The sequence below is a fragment of the Pseudochaenichthys georgianus genome, chromosome 9 (assembly GCF_902827115.2).
Source record: "Pseudochaenichthys georgianus chromosome 9, fPseGeo1.2, whole genome shotgun sequence".
Classification (NCBI taxonomy): domain Eukaryota; kingdom Metazoa; phylum Chordata; class Actinopteri; order Perciformes; family Channichthyidae; genus Pseudochaenichthys; species Pseudochaenichthys georgianus.
In genome coordinates this window covers 42,360,013-42,382,512 of record NC_047511.1, presented here as the reverse complement: position 1 = coordinate 42,382,512, position 22,500 = coordinate 42,360,013, and the positions used below count along the sequence as shown (strand labels likewise).

At 44.7% G+C, this 22,500-nt stretch overlaps 1 protein-coding gene across 1 annotated transcript in view; it reads left to right on the top strand.

The window, feature by feature from the left end:
- cdca2 (cell division cycle associated 2) overlaps nt 1-22,066 on the top strand; it is a 22,674-nt gene extending 608 nt beyond the window's left edge. The window contains exons 2-13 of the mRNA XM_034091344.1: nt 711-891; nt 2,104-2,246; nt 8,742-8,907; nt 9,255-9,388; nt 9,717-9,788; nt 15,100-15,211; nt 16,531-16,838; nt 19,030-19,081; nt 19,165-19,239; nt 20,679-20,821; nt 21,720-21,779; nt 21,968-22,066. Of these exons, the coding sequence (XP_033947235.1) occupies nt 711-891; nt 2,104-2,246; nt 8,742-8,907; nt 9,255-9,388; nt 9,717-9,788; nt 15,100-15,211; nt 16,531-16,838; nt 19,030-19,081; nt 19,165-19,239; nt 20,679-20,821; nt 21,720-21,779; nt 21,968-22,066 (1,545 nt within the window). The remainder of the gene's footprint in view (nt 1-710; nt 892-2,103; nt 2,247-8,741; nt 8,908-9,254; nt 9,389-9,716; nt 9,789-15,099; nt 15,212-16,530; nt 16,839-19,029; nt 19,082-19,164; nt 19,240-20,678; nt 20,822-21,719; nt 21,780-21,967) is intronic.
- The last annotated feature ends 434 nt before the right edge of the window (nt 22,067-22,500 follow it).

Here is a 22,500-nt window from a genome sequence, read left to right as displayed (position 1 = left end):
AGCTAGCCAATGGTTGCTAAGTGTTAGCAGAGTTTGTTAATGTTAGCAGGATGCTAGCTTACTTTATAAGTATCATGCTGGGAAAAGTATTTGAAACATTACTATTTCTTTTAACGTTATTGACGTTATTCACATACATGTTTAATTCACACAACTGTTAACTGTTCTGACCTACAAGCTTGAGCCTGATTGTAACTAAATATTAAGAAAACCAGTGATGTAAAGTACATTTACTTAAGCACAGTTTTGAGTTACTTGTACTTTACTTGAGTATTTCAATTGTCTGCTACTTAGTACTTCTACTCCACTACAGTTCAGAGGTAAATCATGTACTTGTCCCCCACCACATTTATTTAATGTCTTAGTTTATTTGCACATTTGTATCAACAATGTGAAATGTAATCAACACTTAAATAATACTTTAGTTACACCTGGAGTAATGTTAACTAGCTACCCTACAATATACAAAGTAATTAAAACTAGCTGCACCTTTACCATCCTTGATAAACAAGTTAATGCATAAATATTTATAATCAAAACATACTATATACATTATTCTGTAATAATTATTTTTGCTCCTCTGTAGAAGATACAGATGACTTTAGCGACCTGTTAACCATGTTACATTTCCCCTTGTCAATACTACCAATGTGATTCTACGTTACATTTGCTCATGGTGTAATTAAGCTGTTTTCAAATTGTCTATGCAGATGGCTACCCTGGAAAATAGAACTGATGGAGATCAGAAGGAGAGCATGTTGACCCCCTCGAAAGGGGACTCTCATCCAGTTTTAAATGACACCACCGCCCCCATGATGTTCTGCAACCTCACGCCGTGTCAGTTTGGCATCTCTGTCAAGAGCTTTACTCCATCATTACCAAACCACAAAGGTGAGAGCACTGGTCTTTATTTTATGTTAATCTGCTTGTTTACATGCATGTTTACTTTGTATATATCAGGCACACAACTGTAAGAAACCATACATTTTTACATTTACTGTAGGTCTTTTTATAACCAGTGATATTAGTATGTACACCTTCCAAAAAGAAACATACTAACAACTAGGGCTGTGCAATTTAATCGATCCTGCGATATATATCGATATTTAGTTTTCCGAGAAAGTATCGATATTTCAGCCGCGGGTATCGATACATTAAGTCTGATAACTGTGTTCGTTATCCTCGCGTCCAGGAGAGAAGCTTTAAAAAGGAGACTAATTGAGTCTCTGAGAATGTTCAAATGTATACTTTAATTAATAAAAAGCGCGGTAATGTTACAAGCAGAAGATGTTTCAGTCAGAAAAACAGCTGTTCTGGCTCTCATGAGCGAAGGGAAGAGAGCGAGCTCCACCTCTCCAGCTGTTATATATCTCTGCTGGCTCCTCCCTGTGGGCCGGTTGGTGCTGCTGGGGATCGGCCCTCCACGTCTCCAATGTTCGTTGTTGCGCATTACAGAGGATTCAGACATTGTACATTTAAATACATAACTAAACACGCCTTTTCTCCTCCTTATCTCTTTCATGACTTTTCATTTAATACATTTTAAACGCTGTAATCAATACTCCAAAAATACCTCACGGCTGGTATCATTTCCGGTAGTTCCGAATGTTGTCTCATGCTACCCACGTCTGTAAACAAACGTATTCAAATAAACTGTACCTTCATTTAATATTCAGCAATAATAATATCTCGACGTCTATAGTTGTAGTGTTGAAATCAGTAGGTTTCGGTGTGCAACACTCCGTGTCATATCGCTACTAAATTCACCTCTATAGGAAATTGTATATTAGCCACATGCTAAATGCTAACCGGAGATGAAGGATTTTCAGAATAAAAGCTTAACAACTGGTTGTGCACAAGAACTTCTGGTTTTTCAGTATAAAACAGCATTTAAACTGACGGTATGTTTATGGTACTTTATGCCATCAAAACATTGATTTTAATTGTATCGCTACAGCCCTACTAACAACCAAATTCAGCACTACACAGCACCACTGAGGCGTTCAATCGGAGGCAAAGGAACATCACAGGGAATTTTGTATTTCCTGCGTACGGCAACTTTTGATTTTCTACTGAAGTGTCATTCTTTCCCCTCTTCTATAGATAAGTCTCGCCTGGCACAATTGAAGGCTAGGCGGAGGTCCTCCGTTGGTGTCCGAGGCTCCCCAGAGACCAACTCCCTGATACGCTTCATGGCACAGCACAGGATGAAGACTCCGCCACCGCCAGGCTCCAGAACTCCAGAGGTGAGATCTTTGTCAGGGTGCAGATGAGAACATCTTGCACACCAGCTGCCACATCATATCGGGGTGTGAGGCAATGTTCAGATCGCAGCCAGGCGTTTGATGGGCTCTCTGTCATCAAATATTGAAACCGACATCTATGACCGTGTGGCGTCTGTACGGTTGTGTTCATCATCAGATGCATACAAAGACTGGCCTCACTGCCATTACTACTAGTAGTTTTACACGAATAGCAGTATTGCACATCCACAGTAAATATTCACAAGCTGTATGTGCACTCGGTTAAATCACTTTCTTTCAGGCCATTTCACTGCAGCTTCAAAAGGAGACTTCAGATGAGTTTATGCAAGATTAGCTTATTTTGATCTGGTACCAAATACACATTAATTCGTCATTAGCACACGGTGAGATAAGTGTTTCCCCCGTGTTGACTGCTATCAGTTGAAAGCAGAAATGTATGAATTGTTTGAACTAGCAAATGCTTTTAAATAAAGCGGCTCCGTTTGCTTGGAACCCGCTGCAACGCTGACTGAATCTCAGGAGCTGGTCCCTCTAAACAAGTTCAAAGTACTTCCTAATGACCGAGAAGCAGCAGCTCTGTCTGTAGATGCCTTGTATGATGATGCTCTGAGTGTGACCATATGTGTTCTCTGTTATTGTTGTTATTTGTGTTCTGTAACTGCTGCTGCCTATCTTCGCCAGGACTCGCAAGGTTTCCATACTTATAAAGTAACCGCCGAATAGAGAGCTCATGAAAGTGATCCCTCACCCAATATTTAATAATCAAAGACGTGCACCCTTCAGGCCTGAGAGTGGATATTAAGTTATTGGTCAGACACAGTAACTATAACTATAACATGTCTATATGGCATTAAAACAAATACACATCAAATTACAGTTTTAAAGACATTTCTACCCCATAATTCACTTCTTTCCCTAAAGCATGTTTTTGGTAAACTAACAATAGACAGCGTCTGATTCTACCTTTTTTAATGGATTATTGCTGCTGTTAAAAGTTGCTTAACATCAGCAGCATGTGTTCTGAGTGATGATCATTTGAGACATACTAAATGCTTCTTAATTTAGCATAACATGTGTTAAGCTGAGGTGTATCTTGACCTGGTGGCAGCCGCAGATGGAGGTGGAGGCAGCTGTAGTGATGCTGGTCTGCTGGTCCTTGGTGGTGATGGCTCTGGTGAAGGCCCTTGAGCCACAGTAGATCTTGACCTGGGGGCCGGCACAGATGGATGTTCTGGCTCCTGGATAAACGCCGCTACCTGTGGGCCACTAGGCCCAGACAGCTGTGAAACCTCTCTGGAAAACAAATTAAAATGTAGGACAATAATTACAACTAATTTCATTGAAATAAAGTTCAAGTAAAATGTTGCACAAATAACAATGCACACATAAAAAGAAAGTTTGGGAGGTTGGAGAAGGAGTCTCTCTCGATCTCTCTCTCTCACACACACACACACACACACACACACACACACACAGGTATTTCCAGTTACTTTACATTCAGTATAAAATCAGACACACATATACATAGGCTACATCTGATTACAAAGTCTCGTCTGTACAGAACCGTATGATACAATAATCGATGACAAAAACATGTCAATGTAAATGTCTCCGTTGTGGGACGAATACATTATTAATTTAATCATCTACACATGTAATCTCACTTTTACACACCAACATAACGTTAACACAGAGTAAACGTTTGCTAATGGAGTCTATTTTGTCCCAAGAAAAAGTTCATGACTCGATAAAAAATATATATCAATAAACCTATTGTTCATTTTCGCGGTATTCCCCACACATTGCCAGTACACTATTACTGTAATATTTACACCTACCCATGTCCAAATGGATCCTTGTTGTTGTCTTTGTGTTCTTCTTCTTCAGAAGAGTCGAAGACTTCAGGTTCTGAGGCTCTATCTTCACTGCTGCTAGCGAAAACAATCTCTAGCGAAGTCGGCAACTGTAACGTTTTTTTTAGCCATTTTCTCTGTCTCTCTCTCTCTCTCTCTCTCTCTCTCTCTCTCTCTCTCTCTCTCTCTCCACACAGACGTAAACTGATGGGAGACACGTGGTTTATGTTTTGTTTACTTGGTGGGTAGGCCCTTAGTGATTTCTCGATGTCCATTGGTCATTTCAGACCATGATGGCTGCCGGCCGAGATTTCCTTGACGGACACACGAATCCACCAATCCCACACAGTGTAAAGTCAAGCTGCTTTGAGCGGCCATATTGGCTGCTGTGCCCTGGTTACAGTCTCACTGGAGATACCGCTGGAAAGCTACTCTTCCAGCGATTCCGCAGATATCTGAATCATATTTCTACTCCTTATAATCGAAAATATGATTAATTACATAAAATGATGCGCACCTGGACGCGCCGGCGCATCCACCGCCTCCAGAGGGTTAAGTACCTATAGAAACACACGCAGGAAAGCTGAACAGTCCGACCAGTGTGATTAGCTATCCAATTAATTTGTTTGAAATATTTCTAGGCTTCAACCAGTGCTAGTGTAGCAGCAAGAGAGGGTCAGGGAGCCGCAGCAGGAGAGGGTCAGGGAGCCGCAGCAGGAGAGGGTCAGGGAGCCGCAGCAGGTGAGGGTCAGGGAGCCGCAGCAGGTGAGGGTCAGGGAGCCGCAGCAGGAGAGGGTCAGGGAGCCGCAGCAGGAGAGGGTCAGGGAGCCGCAGCAGGTGAGGGTCAGGGAGCCGCAGCAGGAGAGGGTCAGGGAGCCGCAGCAGGTGAGGGTCAGGGAGCCGCAGCAGGTGAGGGTCAGGGAGCCGCAGCAGGTGAGATTGACAGAAAACACAGAGATATAGAAGCAGGTCAGGTGGTCAGAAAACCAGATTTCTGAGGCATCATTTCTATTCTTCTGTGCCTCATTTCTGTAATTGTGAAGCAAGCAGCAAGCATAGACGCACTGGATTTGATCCAGAGTGGTTGAATATGCCTCCATTTAAGGCCCCGGCCACACGAGGACGATAACGGTCGTTTCCGTTACCGTTTTGTGTCATATAGACCAGGCATCCTCAAAGTACGGACTCCGGACCGAACCACAGCTGTCTCTGGACTCTGAGCAAATTATACTTTTCACATGTGTTATCTGTATTATCTGTGTTATCTGCGAGACATCGCCACAACGCAACGAGTCAAACTGATCCGCTATGTCCATAGACTGCAAACAGCGCTCTGCATGTCCTGTTCCACTGTCTGTGTGTGTCTGTCAACGCATTGGTCCAATCACATTCAGTATCCCGTCAGCGTTTCCCCCCCCCCCAAACAATCTGCGAATCAGAGGCACAGTAGGGCGGGTCTTCGCGGAATGCGGGTGGGAAAAATGTGTGTCTCGTCTCTTTCAACCTGTCTGAGTCAGAGCGAGAGTTTAAAAAAAAAAAAAAAAATTCAGATCGAGAGTTAACAGCTCATCTAGTTCCATCTGTACTGTAGCTAGTAGCCTAGTTTCACCTACCAAAACTATTAAGATGATGACCTTACGTGTGCAAATATATTTTTTTCTTTGAGCGGTCTGCCCCCAAAAAACTGTTTTAAGTCCTGAGAAAGTCAAATAAGACGGTGTGTAAAACTACACTGCCCAGCCAAAAGAAAGTAACCACTTTGATTGAACTAGGCCAGCAGGTAAGGACTCTCCACTGGATAATAACAGAAGTATAAAAGAAAGCATGACTGAAGTGATGGAGACCATGTGAAGGCAAACACAAAGAGGAAATAACAGGTCAAATCAAGCAAACCCCCCTCTCAGATACCACAGCAACCAGAAGAACATAAAGACTGGCTGGTGATTTGATTCATCAGCTTTGTGATGGAATACAAAAGGCACAGTGCATTTCCTTAGCTGTGGGTGAGTCCACTGACACCACTGACAATGCTCAGTTGCTGGTGTTTGTGAGTTGTTATGATGAGGCAAAGGGGGAGTTTGTTGAAGATGTGTTGGGCCTGACGAACCTCAGTGGACACACGAGGGGGCAAGACATTTATAAAGCAATAATGGGAATGCTGAATGAAAGAGGGTGCAGCTGCCTTTATTCATTTATTTAACAGGGACAGTGCACATTAATGAACATTTCTGTAAACGTGCCAGTTATCCAAGAGGCTATTTTTCATCTGTCGTCCCTGGACAGATTTTAAAAGTCAACCTAAAACACATTTCATTTTAAACAAGTAAATACAATACATTTAAAACAAGCAACAGTCATTACTGGGATACTTTAAATAAAACAATTTAAAATATAGAACATTAAAACAAAAGAACATGTTAAAACACAGGCGGTGGGTTGTAAGGAGCAGAAGGCTGGGTCAGTGTTGGCAGAGCTGATTCCTCACTCACCAGGTTTTGAGTTTTAAATAAAGGGAATGTGGTCTGGTCTCTGATTGGAGGTGGGATCGAGTTCCACTGCTGAGCAGCTTTAACAGACAATGAAGACTGACTGAAAGAACTTTTCCTGAGTGGAATAATGCAATCTCCTCTCGCTGCACTCTTAGGCTGCGGCCACACGAGGACGAATTCGGTCGTTTGCGTTACTGTTTAGTGTCATATAGACCGTTCGGCCACACGAGGACGACCGAATACGGCACTAAACGACTGAGGAAACGATAACGGGTCCCAAGGTGGATAGAAATGCATACGCCACTCTCTGGGGGGTCAAACGGCTCCGTGTGTGCGCCCTATCCGAACATTTTCAGATCACTGATAGTGATTGCGCAATAGCCCCGCCTCTCCCCACCTCTTCTGCTCACCTCCGCTTACCCCGCGCCAGTGCTGAAGTGTTTCGCCACCAACAACAACAACAATGGCGGATCGCAGAGTTGCTAGCGTGCTCCGGACGCTATTGACCATGCTACAGTTGTTTGTGCAACATCTACAGCAATAATGATGAGGCAATAGCCCCGCCTCTCCCAACCTCTGCTGCTCACCCCGCGTCAAAGTAAACTGCACCCTGAATTCAGATTATTTATCTTTCTCTCGATATGGACCTAAACGCGAGTGAAGTCTAATCTGACAGGACGGAGACACGCAGCTCTGCTCACCTGCAGCTCCTCCCGCTGCAGCAAAACACACACTTCAAGTCAGATCATCACCCTTACCTATTTTAATTACCTCTCAAACTCCCTAAACTAGTTATAAATATGTTTATCTTTACTGTCGGCCGGGTCACTGATTACTGGACCAGCTGCTGCATGAGACAGACACTGGCGCTGTCCGAAGAGAGGGAGGAAAAAGAGAGGCTCCGTGTATTTTATCATTATAATATATAGAGTCGTTATTCATTTGTTTTAAAGCTCAATAAATAACAAAGAAGACCTTTGACCGGCACTTTTATCATTTTGTCCGGAAGATTTAAACTTTAATACACTGGCGAAAAACTCTGCCCGGTTCCCTCGGCCCCCACCGCGGAGAATAAACAGAAGGGAAACCATGACAACCATGCTTCTTCGCTGCTTTTGTGGAGGAAGTTACAGCGCCACCTACAGGCTTGGCATATGTACTGCAGCTTCTCCAGCGGTTGGAGCTAAACGGAGCGGTCTCGTGTGGACAGAAACTTTCCGGTGTCTATTGCGTGTGGACGGGAGCCTTTTTTGCGATTGCATATGCGTTTTACCGTTATCGTCCTCGTGTGGCCGGGGCCTAAGCCATGGCTATACCACACGCAGCATGGTCAATTTGATGAATGGGCTGAGCGGTACCCCTGCCTGAGCCTCCGTGCGGGCATAGGACTAGTTATCCCCGTTTCTAGTGTCAACTGTGAACGCGATGAACAGAAAAAGCATCACTTTGAAAAGCACAACAAATTATTATGCATTTTCTTTATTAGTTCAGTTTGTGGGTATTCCATTTGGCTTCATCCTCAGGTGAAAACAGACCACCGGAACCAGCTCCAAGGAGAACACCTGGCTGCGTGCTTAAAGATCTCCATAAATGGACCCGGTCCTGAGGCCTTCCCAGAAGATAGGGCATTAGAATGTTCAGGAAGCCTGAGAAAAATCGGATGTCAAGACAAAGGCTGCAAACTTTGCACATTGTCTGAACATCTGAAGCGTTGTGTAGCCGAGCCACATTTTATTTAGTTTATTTGTTAGACATCCAAGTCGTGGTGTTCCAGGCGGGATTTGAACTCGGCACTGAGCCCTCAGTTACTCCAGGGAGAATGTAATTAAATGTATGTAATTAAATGTATGTAATCTAATGTAAATAAATAAATCACTTTGCTAATTATATTTTTGGGAGAATAAACCCCACAGATCCTGAACCCCGGTGTGGCTCACTCATTTACAACACGGGGGGGGGGGGTGCTCCCACAAATAGAATCAAATTCTGTGGGAACGGATAACTTGTGTGATTCAGGGCCAGTGTGTGGAGCGTGTGATTGACGTCCTGCCTGTCGGTCATACCACTCGTGTAACTTCAGGAGTGTGCGGCCTGTCAGGCTTCATCACTGAGCGAATGCGTTTGTTTCTCCTCAGCCCGTCAGGAGTGGGCCTTTCCTTCCCCAAGTCAACGCCTCGCTGAGGCAGAAGATGGCCTCCTTCCAGAGCCTGATGGATGTGGAGGAGAGTGTGATCTGTGATCCCGAGCCAAAGCAGCACGGCAACTCTGGAGGATGCATCAAGACAAGAGATGATCTGTCTGGTGAGGCCGCCTCATTGCTACAGGATTAATAGTTTCATTCCTCAACCAGGATCTATGCCAGGAGGGTTTCATTATGATGTCTGGAGGCGGTGGATTAATGCGCGGCGCAGGATAAACTCTGTTCCAGCAGACTTTCCTTCTGATTAGCGTCATAAGCGTCACGTCTCTGAGCTGCTTGATGCCAAAGGGAAACGTTGTCTGCCGTGCTTTGATCAACTTTTCTTCAAAGTTGGAATTCAAGCTGTGTTTTTGTGACGATATGTTTATTTGATATGTGCCGTTTTATCTTTAACCGAGGTGTCCCAAAGTCCCGTTTGTTTATCTCCGTGTGTCTGTCTGCCTGTCAGATGGGAACAGCCCCTCTGAAGGGAAGGAGAACCTCCGCCCAAAGACGCCGCCCGGCAAGAGGAGGCGCCTGGGCCCCCTGCAGGGCTGCCAGATGCAGTGTAGAGAGGCTCCTACCCCCCCCTTCAGTTTGGAGGTACTAACTCTTAACTTGACTGCTTTAAATAATTTACCTAAGAGGTTTTCCCTCTCCGTTGAATCTGCTGATTTATTTTGAACTGGATGCTAGTTTTCAGCTTCCAAAAAGAGACAAACGCACTGAGTGCTGACGTTTATTTATTTATCTTCACATTTGTTTCGTCTTTGTCGAAAGCTTCTATTCGTAAAGTGCAATATGAGGCTTCCCTCAAAGCACAGCAGTTTGATACATTCCCATTTCCTGTATCCACAGACATATTGTGTTCTTGTTGTCGTGGCGCTGAGAGGCAGATTACAAACTGTGACTTCCTTATTTATCTCCACAGGAGACGCTGACATCCAGGGAAGCTGAGCACGAGGCCCACGCCGTGCTCATATCCCATGCTAACAACCAACAGGTTAGATCCTCACACACACACACAGACACACACACACACACACTCTGCAACACACACACACTCTGCAACACACACACTCTGCAACACACACACTCTGCAACACACACACTCTGCAACACACGCACACTGCAACACACGCACACTGCAACACACACACTGCAACACACACACACACTGCAACACACACACACACTGCAACACACACACACACTGCAACACACACACACACTGCAACACACACACACACTGCAACACACACACACTGCAACACACACACACTGCAACACACACACACTGCAACACACACACACTGCAACACACACACACTGCAACACACACACACATGCACTGCAACACGCACACACTGCAACGTGCACACACTGCAACACACATGCACACACTGCAACACACACACACACGCACGCACTGCAACACGCACACACACTGCAACACACACACACGCACACACTGCAACACATGCACACACTGCAACACACGCACACACACACACACACACTCTGCAACATGCACACACACGCACACTGCAACACACAAACACTGCAACACACACACACACACTGCAACACACACACACACACACACACACACAACCTTTAGAAGTGACTCCCTGAGAAATGAATGTAGACTTGTGGTTCTGCTCGCTGCCTTCCCCTCGTGACGATCCCTCTGACGAACAGCCTGACCGTACTCTTACTCTGGAGAGAAAGTCACAGTGAATACTAGAGACCACAAGACTTTTCATACAAACATACATATACAGAATAAACATCGATGTATTAATGGCGGCCGGCCACAATTTAAACATTGATCTCCGCTGTAGCCGGTCACTGGGGATGTAGCCCCGACATTCAATATTTTATGTGTCTTCTGAAATCTCTGTAGAGCGATTTAGAATTGTAAATGCTGAGTCGCTGGAACCAGACGGTATACAAATATGGAATATATCAAGTAGTCCAACTCCCTGACTATGTTTTAATTTAGGAATTTTCATTTAGAAAGAATAAGTCATTTCTAAAATACATGAGAAATCCATCTGGGTACTTGGTCTCTGCCAGTCATATTCAAATGACAAGGATCCTGTGCATGTTTGTGTCGACAAGGGGCCCACACACATGATCCGCTGGTAAACAATTAGACTGATAAACACCTGACCTTTTGAAACAACATCCATCCAACTGCAATTTAGAAATTATTTATCACTATTTTTCTTTTTGTATTTACTTGCACTATTTTATCTGTTTTATTGCGTTGCCCTGTTGGAGGAGCCTGGGACCTAAGATTGTCATCGTCATAACTACACTGTAGCTACGTACGAATGACCAAGAAAAGCTTTGAACCTTGAATTAGACGTTCTCATTGAGGGTTGATGATTGGCGTCAATATATGACCACATTAAAAACAATAGAGCACATGTGTCAAACTCGAGGCCCGGGGGCCAAATCAGGCCCTTGGTGGATTTAATTTCGGCCCGCAGGATAATTTCTAATAACTATTAGATCTGGCGCGCCGGTATATTGCACACACACCTTCCCTCCATCCTGAGGGTCTCCTCCGCTCAGATGCCCCTTTCACACCAGCGCCTTTTCAGCTCCGGCTCGGAGCTAGAGCCTGAAAAGCGCCGGGTTTTCCTGTTCACACCGGAGCTGCGCCGGCTCTTAGCTCCGGAATCCGCTTCATTTCCAGCTCCAACAAATTGTCGGTCCAGAGGCAAGAGCTTTGGAGCTAAGAGGTGACGTCGCTTACGTCTCTCTTACGTCGAGGCGTGCAGGAAACTAAACCCACCTCCCATGGGTCGAATGTTATGCCTGCCTACAAGCAGTAGTGCCTATAAACACACTTTATAAAGTCAGGCAGCACTAACCAGGCTTCGTGTGGTTCTGTTTATTTGTGCCTTACTTTGACCATCCGTTCACTGTTATCGATCATTGTGGAGAGAGGCAGACGTGTTGTTTTGTATTATTGCAGCTATCGGATGCAAGTAGTCAGTTTAGCTTCGGTTGCTATGCCAACATCACCCGTTTTATACCAGAGAAACTTTCATAACAGCGTTGTGATACCAAACAGTGTCAATTCAGACTGACACACATTCACTTAGGCTAAGGGGAACTGGGGATATGCATCAGCTGCTTGTGTGAGTCAGACAGTGAATACTTTCGAGCGGCCGCTGCAGTGTGAGCTAACCGGGAGCTAACGGGAGAGTAAACTCCCGTGGAAGAGCAGCACTGCAGCGGTCGGTAAATGCTGCAGAAACACATTAATAAACAATGAACCACGGCACTCTGGAGAAAAGTATAAGGTTGGAGAAGTCGTTATTCAATTTATTCTGGCTTCGTGTGATTAAAAGCAACACGATCATCGACCCGACGCAGTTGTTGTTGTTGTTGTGAGCTGCCGTTGGGGGGCAAATCAGCGATGTAAACGGTGACGTCATGACGCAGCAAGGGCAGCTCTGGAGCGCCAGTGGGCGGTGTGCACAGAGCGGGAGCTGAAAAGGGAAACCGGAGCTGAACCAGAAAAGCTCCCGCTCGGAGCTAGAAACTGAAAAGCGCTGGTGTGAAAGCCGCAAGAGCCGGACCCCAAACATTGATGACCTTGCACCCGAGATGAGACGCCAAGTATCTGAGCTAGCATCTCAGAGCAGCACACTGAGTTCAATGGATGCTTCCTTCTGCACTTTCTCTCTCACGACAACAGGGCATGTTTGGTTCTCTTTGAGGGAAGTTGTTTTGTTGAAGCTGCTGTCGGCCTGTGGGGAAATGTACTCATAAGAAATGACTCTGGAGAAGCTGCAGATAGAGCCATAAGAAAGGAATGCAACTGATTATTTAATGATTAATGTTAGAGGCAATCATTGAAGCGTTGTTAGTTCCAGGTTTAATATGTGCAGTAAGTTCATTTCAATACGTTCTGCATTGAACCGGTCCGGCCCTCGGCTAGTACCCATTTTCTTATTTTGGCCAACTGTGTATTTGAGTGCGACACCCCTGCTCCAGAGGATCGATGTCTTTCAGTCTGTCGGTGGACGAGTGGCAGGCCGCAGGCGAACACTGGACTATCAGTGTTTCTCATTTAGTGCACCATCTACATATACTCCTTTCACTCATCACATTACAGCCGTTTCACAATTGGTGTTAACCTCAATGTAAATTAAACTGTTGCCCTCGGATACAAACAAATTAACTGACGCTTTTCATCCTTTCTGTGGAGGCATGAAGGCAATGTATGACACAACAGCTTTAAGGTATGATAAAACGACACCAGGCAGTGTCATACCTCTGCTCTCGTCTATAAGGAAACCTACCTGCCAAGAAATGTTTACCTGCCACAGACAATATTTGAAAATGGGTGCCAATTGAATTCCCTGTTTAAAAACGGACGTAGATTTCCTTTTTTTCCTCATATCGAATGGGTTGTTTTTAATTCTCTGTCGAGCTCAGTCGCTCCTTGTAGTCGCTCTAACACAAACAGGCCGACAACAGACACCAGCACAACCAGATTCAAGCGTTTTTTATCTGCCAATGGGAAGTGACGTGGGTGATGTCGTGTCAGGTTAACTAACCAAGCTATATATTTCCTAAATGAAGCGTGTCGTGGCCTTTGCCCACAGTCTCGGGATAGCACACTTCCGGTGCAGCGTGGTGGCACAAGCAGTAATCATAAGCCTCTCCGCTGCAGCCACACAGCAGGTGACCGGCTCCTCCCCCACAAACGGCTGTCTTTCCCTAAAAGGCTCAGGACGTCTGGTCATGCAGGCAACGAGAGAGAAAACGCCATGTTCAGAAATGTTACCGTGACCGTTTTAAGTGTTTCCGCTTGTCCTTATGTTCTTACTTCCATTTTCGAAGACTTGACAGGCCTCTGTTTACCGATCCCCTTTACTACAGCTGTATCTAAAGGTGGGGTAGGTACGTTTCAGAAAGCGGCTCGAGTGCACTAACATTTGAAAGTACGCAGCCGAAAAGAATCCGCCCCTTCCTTCAGACTTCCTTACAGAGCACCTCCTCCAACACACACGAACGTGACGTCAGCAGACTGGTGAAAGTGGCCGCCTGTTGCTGGCGAGTCGTTGAAGTACTGCTGCGATGCGCCCAATGAGGGCACGAGATACATTTGTGCGTGCACGAGATGGAAGGCTGACAGACAGGGCGGCAATCCAATCCGTTGTACTTTTTACAGCGCCACGGCTTCCACAGATGACGTTTTTTAATGGATTTTTTGTCAAAGCACTTCAGATATTCATTGCTATGGGGATGTTAAGAGCTTTCCATGGAATATAACAAAAAGTGTATCTCGAGCCGGTTTCTCAAACGTACCTACCCCACCTTTAAGGTGATGGCGCTAATGCTAACTAACCATTTCTGTGCTATTTCTGCCACGACCAACATTTTGAACCGGCTCTTTTCAGCCAGCATTCAAATCGAGCTTTCGTCACTTCGCTCAGTGCTGACAGCTGTCGCTAAAAACAATCCGTTTACAGACGAGATCTTACGACATGTTTTTGTTTGTGGATCAGGTTTAAATATTATAGTATAGAGATGTAAAGGAAACCAAGAGCTGGATAATAAGATGAATCTGGTTTTTATTACTTAAACCCTTCTTCCACTCAACATGTTTTTATTATATTTATGTCCCCTAAAATGAATGAACTTGACGATTCTGACTTGTGTATCCACGTAGTCTGTCGCTAGAGAGTGTTTTAACATTTCTCTTAAGGTAGAGATGTCTGTGGACTTTTCATAAACTGAATGTCACAATTTTAAAACGCCCAATCGCTGTCCAATATGCCAATAAACCTGAAACCCAACGTGCATAGGGTACTTTTCCATAGCGGTCAAACATTTTGATGTTTTTGATGTTGCAAGTTAATTTGACTCTTACTTGTAATATGCACAAAACATCTCCTATCATGTGTAGCCATTAGCCAATCAGCAACAAGGTAACCCCCCCCCCCTTATCGCCTGAATCTCCTCCTAGAGCACCATTGAGTTCTTTGTAACCTAATCTCTCTCAGAGGGGCGTGGGGAGGGGCTCCTTATTTTCATCTAAAGTAACAGACAGAGAATCAGCACTTTGGAAACAGGGCTGAAACAGAGGGGATTATGGGTAATGCTGCCATGATCTGTTGTTTCAGCCAATCAGAGACATGTTCTGTATATATCTGAGACCTGTAATGTATTGATGAACAACAGTATAATAGGGGACCTTTAAGGGGGATGTATTGGCCTGTTCTGTGAAGCCCCTTGAACTACAGTGCAACAGAAGGGGGGCCTAATGTATTCTCTCTCAACAGGACAGGGTCTTTGAACTCCAAAGCCCCGGGCAGACACCACCTGGTGAAGCGTCTCCATCCCTCCCTTTCTCCCACTTCTCCCTCCCCTCTCTGCAGGAGGTGAAGCCCCCAGGTAAACACAGCACTCTCAGTGGCAATGCATGAGTAACGGCCCTTTAATCTCAGCTCAACTTGCCTTTGAGGTTCGCTTTATGCACAGATAACAACCTGCTATTCAGTTGTATTATCAACAGGAAGTTCACAGAATTTGAGTTTCCTGTGTTGGAGTGTGTAGCTGTGGGGGAGAGGGTTTAAATGTGGATATTTATTCAGTGTTGAGGCTATATTTAGTTGATAGAAAGCAATGAGGTCAATCAAAGTTAAGTGTTTAGTCTTGCATTTTTAAGTTAAGAAAAATGTCATGTCTGTCATTCAAAATGCAATAGAGCAGTGGTTCTCAACTGGTCCGGCCTCGGGACCCACTTTTTCCTTTGTCAATAAATCGCGACCCGAAATTTTGAACCACTCAAATCTATTCAACAAGAAATCGTGCTGTAATATATATATATACGCCTTTCAGCATTCAATATTAATTAAAGTGCAGTACATATATCCCTTATATCCCTTCACAGAACTAAAGTATGCTTTTAAAAAAGGTTTAATGAGATGATGGAAACAAAGCTGAGCTGTAGAACATAGAAAGGCCCACATGCTGATTCCCCCCAGGAGATTTTTAGAAATACTAACATAAACTACGCATTCTGGTACACTCTGAGAGGAAAATAAATACATCTATTACTACCCGACATATTAATAATATGTTATGCCATTGTTTGTTTGTCACTTTGTTCTGACGGCTTGCTGCTCCTCACAGAGAGAAGAGCAAAGAGTAGATAGTCTGTGTGAATTACTTTAAATTGTGGGTAAGGGTAGATAGCCCCCATTGTTCTGTGACCTGTCAGTCATCAGACCGGGGGTCGTATTTCATTATGTGTTCATTTGTATCTGAAGTCGTACCCATGGATGTATAAAGAATAGTTCTACCACAAAGTTATTCTCCGGGGGACTTCCGGCAGCTATCTTGATTCTGATTGGCCAGAAGACTCGAAAAAACATCAGCAAAGATGCTTTATTGAGAAGATGATCACTAGTGACAGAAGTTTTCAAAACCGTTTATGGTCTCCGGTACGTCCAGTGCAACGCCGACTGCGTGCTCAGCGTTAGAAAATCGGGCTTTCAAAATAAAAGTTTGACTTTCTTTCAAGAGTTCAATAATTTTCTCTTCTCTCATCTGCGACCCACCAGTTGAGCACCACTGCAATAGATGATGTCCTGTATTCCATGTCTTGCTATATGTCTCTAGCTAGCAGGAGTTGATAGCAAGTGTCCTTCCCCTCTGCCTCTACCGGGAGAAAAGGTCAATGGCTGCAGTTGGTGTTTCTGTCTTTTCAGGAGAGGATGCGGCGACGACGAAGAAGAAGAGTGTGCGCTTTGGTTGTCCGCTCTCTCCGGAGTTCTTCGATAAGGCGCTGCCCCCCAGCACCCCACTGCAGAAGGGCTCCACCCCCGCCCGAGCCCCCACGCCTCGGGGGAGCTTCCACCCGCGCTCGGTGCTGAAGACCCCGCAGACGATCGAATCCCAAACTCAGCGGGACCTCGGCAGCCCCACGGATTTCGGAGCCTCGCCGACATTCGCCGTACCTCGCAACCGCAGAGTGCCGTCGGTGGGAGAAGACCCTCAGGAGGAGGAGGGAGGAAAGGTGACGACGCTGCTAGACATGTTTTAAATGTTTAGGTCACCTATTATACAAAATCCTCTTCTCCATGTCTCTTCTACATCAACATGTGTCCCCTCTTCTCCATGTCTCTTCTACATCAACATGTGTCCCCTCTTCCTCATGTCTCTTCTACATCAACATGTGTCCCCTCTTCTCCATGTCTCTTCTACATCAACATGTGTCCCCTCTTCTTCATGTCTCTTCTACATCAACATGTGTCCCCTCTTCTCCATGTCTCTTCTACATCAACATGTGTCCCCTCTTCTTCACGTCTCTTCTACATCAACATGTGTCCCCTCTTCTTCATGTCTCTTCTACATCAACATGTGTCCCCTCTTCTTCATGTCTCTTCTACATCAACATGTGTCCCCTCTTCTTCATGTCTCTTCTACATCAACATGTGTCCCCTCTTCTTCACGTCTCTTCTACATCAACATGTGTCCCCTCTTCTTCATGTCTCTTCTACATCAACATGTGTCCCCTCTTCTCCATGTCTCTTCTACATCAACATGTGTCCCCTCGTCTTCATGTCTCCTCTACATCAACATGTGTCCCCTCTTCTTCATGTCTCTTCTACATCAACATGTGTCCCCTCTTCCTCATGTCTCTTCTACATCAACATGTGTCCCCTCTTCTCCATGTCTCTTCTACATCAACATGTGTCCCCTCGTCTTCATGTCTCCTCTACATCAACATGTGTCCCCTCTTCTTCATGTCTCTTCTACATCAACATGTGTCCCCTCTTCTTCATGTCTCCTCTACATAAACATGTGTCCCCTCTTCTTCATGTCTCCTCTTCATCAACATGTGTCCCCTCTTCTTCATGTCTCTTCTACATCAACATGTGTCCCCTCTTCTTCATGTCTCTTCTACATCAACATGTGTCCCTTCTTCTTCATGTCTCCTCTACATCAACATGTGTCCCCTCTTCTTCATGTCTCTTCTACATCAACATGTGTCCCCTCTTCTTTATGTCTCTTCTACATCAACATGTGTCCCCTCTTCTTTATGTCTCTTCTACATCAACATGTGTCCCCTCTGTGTAAAGAGACTCTGAAAGTTTCAGGAACAAAGATTCTCTCTCTTTTTGATCTATTTCTATAAATACCTGTCTGAAAATGAGCTGATCAGATTTTGGCCACTTTGTGATGTCATAATGATGTGTTGTCTTGTGTAACCATTAGCCAATCAGCAACCAAGGTAACCCCCCCCCCCCCCACTTATCACCTGAATCTCCTCTCAGAGGGGCGTGGGGAGGGGCTCCTTATTTTCATCTAAAGTAACAGACAGAGAATCAGCACTTTGGAAACAGGGCTGAAACAGAGGGGATTATGGGTAATGCTGCAATGATCTGTTTGGTGGTTCAGCCAATCAGAGACAGGCTCTGTATATTTCTGAGACCTGTAATGTATTGATGAAAAACAGCATAGTAGGGGACCTTTAAGATGGGTAGACGTTTCTGTGATGCTAGCATAGTGTTGATATCTATACATGACGTAAACCATTTTTTTAATTACCTGGATAGTCTGATCGCTCTCAGCTGCAAACATCCACATGACATACTAGGACTAGGACTGTTTTTTATTAGTCTGTAGTCGTAATCAAATCATTGTATGGTACAGATCCTCCTAAAAAGCAAAACATCCGTTTGATGTAGGGCTGCTCAATTAATCGTATTTTTTAATCGCAATTACCAGTATGGCTTGCGACGATTACGAAAACAACGTAATCGAAATTAAACGATTGTTTTTTTTTTAAATACTTTATTAGTTTTTCAGTTGAATTAAACTTAATATTCAGGGTAATCAACTGTTAAAAACACACTGATCACATTTTAGTTCTCCAATAAATGGATGTTTTCAAAGTAAATGGATAATCGTTTTTAATAATCGTGATCTCAATTATTGACCCAAATAATCGAGATTATGATTTTTGCCATAATCGAGCGGCCCTAGTTTGATGTACATGTGTCTATGGTAATGTGAATAATGTTGCAACATGTATCATTCCTATTGGTCCAACTAATTGCAACTATAAAGAATCATTTCCAAATTGTGCGGCCCTTAAAACAGTTCTTTGTTTAAAAAAACGGAATATAGTAGCCGGGTGACATGTTTGAGTTGTTTAGTCACTCACCAGTTACATCCAGCATCTAACTCGATTGTTTCTCCAGATCGTGTTCCCTTCATGGGAGGATATTGACGCTGAAGTAACGGAAGATACAGGTGGATTATTACCCTTTGTTCACTCTTGCTTATTGCTTATTGTCCGTGTCTGTATGATAACAGCTCGTTCCCTTTGTTGTCAGAGAGGACGTTGGACCTGCAGCCGCGAACGCTGGACACTGCTTTCCACGAGGAGTCTCTCTCTATCAGTCTGACGGGTGAATACTGTCATGTTGTTCTTTCATTGTCACTAAACGTCATGTCTTTATCTCTACTGCTCCCCTCTCCTTACACGTTCCACCGTCAGACTTAACAGGAAATGAATTGCGCTTTTGTTTCATGGCGCTCAGACGGCTCCGGTTCCTCCTTTCGAGTGGCCTTTAGAAAGCTCAAAGCCAGGAGTGGAGAAAACGGGGAATATCGTGGATGTTAAAAGTAGGGATGCTCCGATCGCCGGAATCAGTATCGGCCGATACCGATCGAGTGGGCGGGGCCTATGTGGGCGGGGCCTATGGGGATGTTCCATTTAAAGTGATGTTTAAAACTCAGTTAATGCTCATTCACTGGCGCTTCCATGAACAACAACAACAACAACATAATGATTACATTCAAATGAAGTTCATTTTTCAAGTTTACGTTAACTTTGGAGAATAACACGGAGAAATGAGCGGAAGCACTCTCTCTCTCCTCCCCCCTCTCTCTCTCCCTCCCTCTGTCTCTCCTTCCCTCTCTCTTTGTTCCTCTCTCTCCCTCCCTCTCTCTCTCTTTTCCTCTCTCTCTCCCTCCCTCTCTCTCTTTTCCTCTCTCTCCCTCCCTCTCTCTTTCCTCTCTCTCTTTTCCCCTCTTTCTCTCTCTCTCTCTCCCCCCTCTCTCTCTTTTCCTCTCTCTCTCCCTCCCTCTCTCTCTTCCTCCCTCTCTCTCTTTTCCTCTCTCCATCTCTCTCTCTCTTTTCCCCTCTCTCTCTCTCTCTCTCTCTCCCCCCCTCTCCTCTCTCGCTCTCTCCCCCCTCTCTCTCCCCATCTCTCCTCCCCCCTCTCTCTCTCCTCTATCTTTTCCTCTCTCTTTTCCTCTCTCTCTCTCTCTCCCCCCTCCTCTCTCTCTCTCCCTCTCTCCTCCCCCCCTCTCTCTCTCTATATTTTCCTCTCTCTCTCCCCCCCCCTCTCTCTCTCTTTTCCTCTCCCCCCTCTCTCTAATTCATTTTTAGAGAGCCCTGATGGATCGGCACAGAGTGAGTATCGGCCGATCGATCGGAGCATCCCAAGTCAAAACTGTTTGCGAGTATCAGAGACTGAACGTTAACTTGTGGTTATCGTTAACCATATGCAAAAGCACATGATCAATATTCAAACTGCAGCAGACCCTTAAGGCGTTGAACTAATTCATCCAAGCCTTGATTTGTTTTTAAATGTCTTGGATCTTTTTACAGTCTTAAAAAAGCATTAAAAAGTCTCTAAAATCTAATTTACCTCACGATGCAAGGACTCTTGACTCAACAGGTGTCGCTTCCACTATAATAGTGTCCCTTTTTTAGAATAAATATATTCGTCTGTATTTCATAATGACCCTGCCTTAAATCGTATCGCCAACAGAATAAATCATTTATTTCAGATTTTAAATACACGCTTATTTCCTTCCCCATTCTGATTCTTGTCCACAGAGATTGAAGCTTCTCTCTGCACGCCCTCCCTGACGGATGCTGAGGACGAGCTTTCGTCACTGCCAGAGGAGGAGAAGCAACCCGAAGCAGAGCCCGAAGCAGAGCCCGAAGCTCCGACCAAGTCAAGAAACCGAAGGATAAAGGTCTAACATCGTTAAAGCTTTAGTGGGTTGCCCCTAGTTACCAGCAGAGCTCAATAGAGCGGTGCAGGAACGAGTCCTAAAACCAGGAAGTGAGTTAGCATTTGACCACTTCCTGTTCCCTCGTCTCAGCCAATGGGTTTTCTCCATAGGATTTTGGAAAACAGCTTGAAATCAGGTCTGTGGTTGAGACACATTGAAGAGACGGATCACGTTTTGTTCTACGACATTAAATACATCAGCAGTGACCCCGCTGGTGTCTGAACAACGATGGTTGTTACCAAGTGGCTGAATAGGACTACAGAAGTTGTCGAGGCCGTTTTACGTCATTACACCGAACACGTGAACACTTCTAAGTGTGTTTGCCCTGTTCTGCTTGAAAGCAAGTACCTGCCTCCGGCAAACTGTTCAAACAAACGCTTCGACATTTAGAATCTGTTTGTTTGAATATCGATCTTAAGTTGACGTTGAAGTCGTGCGACCCTGCTGTACTCGGCTGTAGCTCGTTTATAGCATAACGTTAGCATTTTGCTTCTGGCGATTAGATTTACGATTCAAAGATTATAAAAGTAAGGGAGACATGTGGAGATTACCTGGCTGAACAAAAGGTGCATTTATCAAACAGGTTTTTGAACTATTGTAAAAAATAAGATCTGTGGAAAACAGACCTCTGGAGAAATCCCATTGCTTTTTTGTCGAGGGAACCCATGCGCGGCTTACATCCGGGTCGGCCTACAAACAGACATCATCCCTGCACCGCTCTATATGGGTTCATATCATAGATTTACAGACCAATTAGTTTCACATTCAAGCAGTGACGGCCTCTTGATATCACCAGACTCTCACTGCCCTCGATATGTTGCTATATGTACACTGAGGGTTTTCTACATGTCCTCCCCAGCAGCCAGCAGCAGCAGCCGGCAGCGAGGCACCCTGTCGCTCCACCAGGAGAAAGAGAAAGGTCTGCTAACACCACCCACTCATTTCAGCTTCTCACACTTGTAGAAAATCTCCTCTCACCACGCCAGACTGCTGTGTAACCATTTCGTGCTCCCCATCTAATCTACTGTATAATTCCTCTGGATCAGAAGAAATGTGCGTGTGAGAGAGCGTGTAATGTCTCCTAACCCCAGCTCTGTGCTCCTGCAGCAGCCCGAGGAGATGGAGCCAGCGCTGAGGCCGACGCGCTCTGCTGCCAGGTCAGCCGTGGGGAAGATGAAGGTGAGGCAGGGTTCTTGCGGTCATTGAAAACCTGGAAAAGTCATGGAAATTCAAAATGCTAATTCCAGGCCCTGGGAAAGTTCTGGAAAACAATATTTTCCCCAAAGTTTTGGAAATGTAACTAAAGTTGCATCAAATATAATTTATATTTTATCTAATCGCCGAAATAGTAATACTATAATGATGATAAATACTGTATCGTATAGTAATGAAACGTAAAATGGCATTTAACTGACGAGGTGTTTTGCTGGTGAGAGATCTGTAGAAGCTAGTGAGCCTACTATTGGATTTGTTTTAGAAAGGAAGATAAGGTCTGCATATGAAACATGTTGTGCCTGTTCCATGTTCAAATAAACCATTTCCAGTGGTCCCGCTGAGAAAGAGTAATGTTTTTGGTCATTGAAAAAGTAGGTAAAGGTCATGGAAAATCATTGGTGAAAAAGTGTATGAACCCTGGTGAG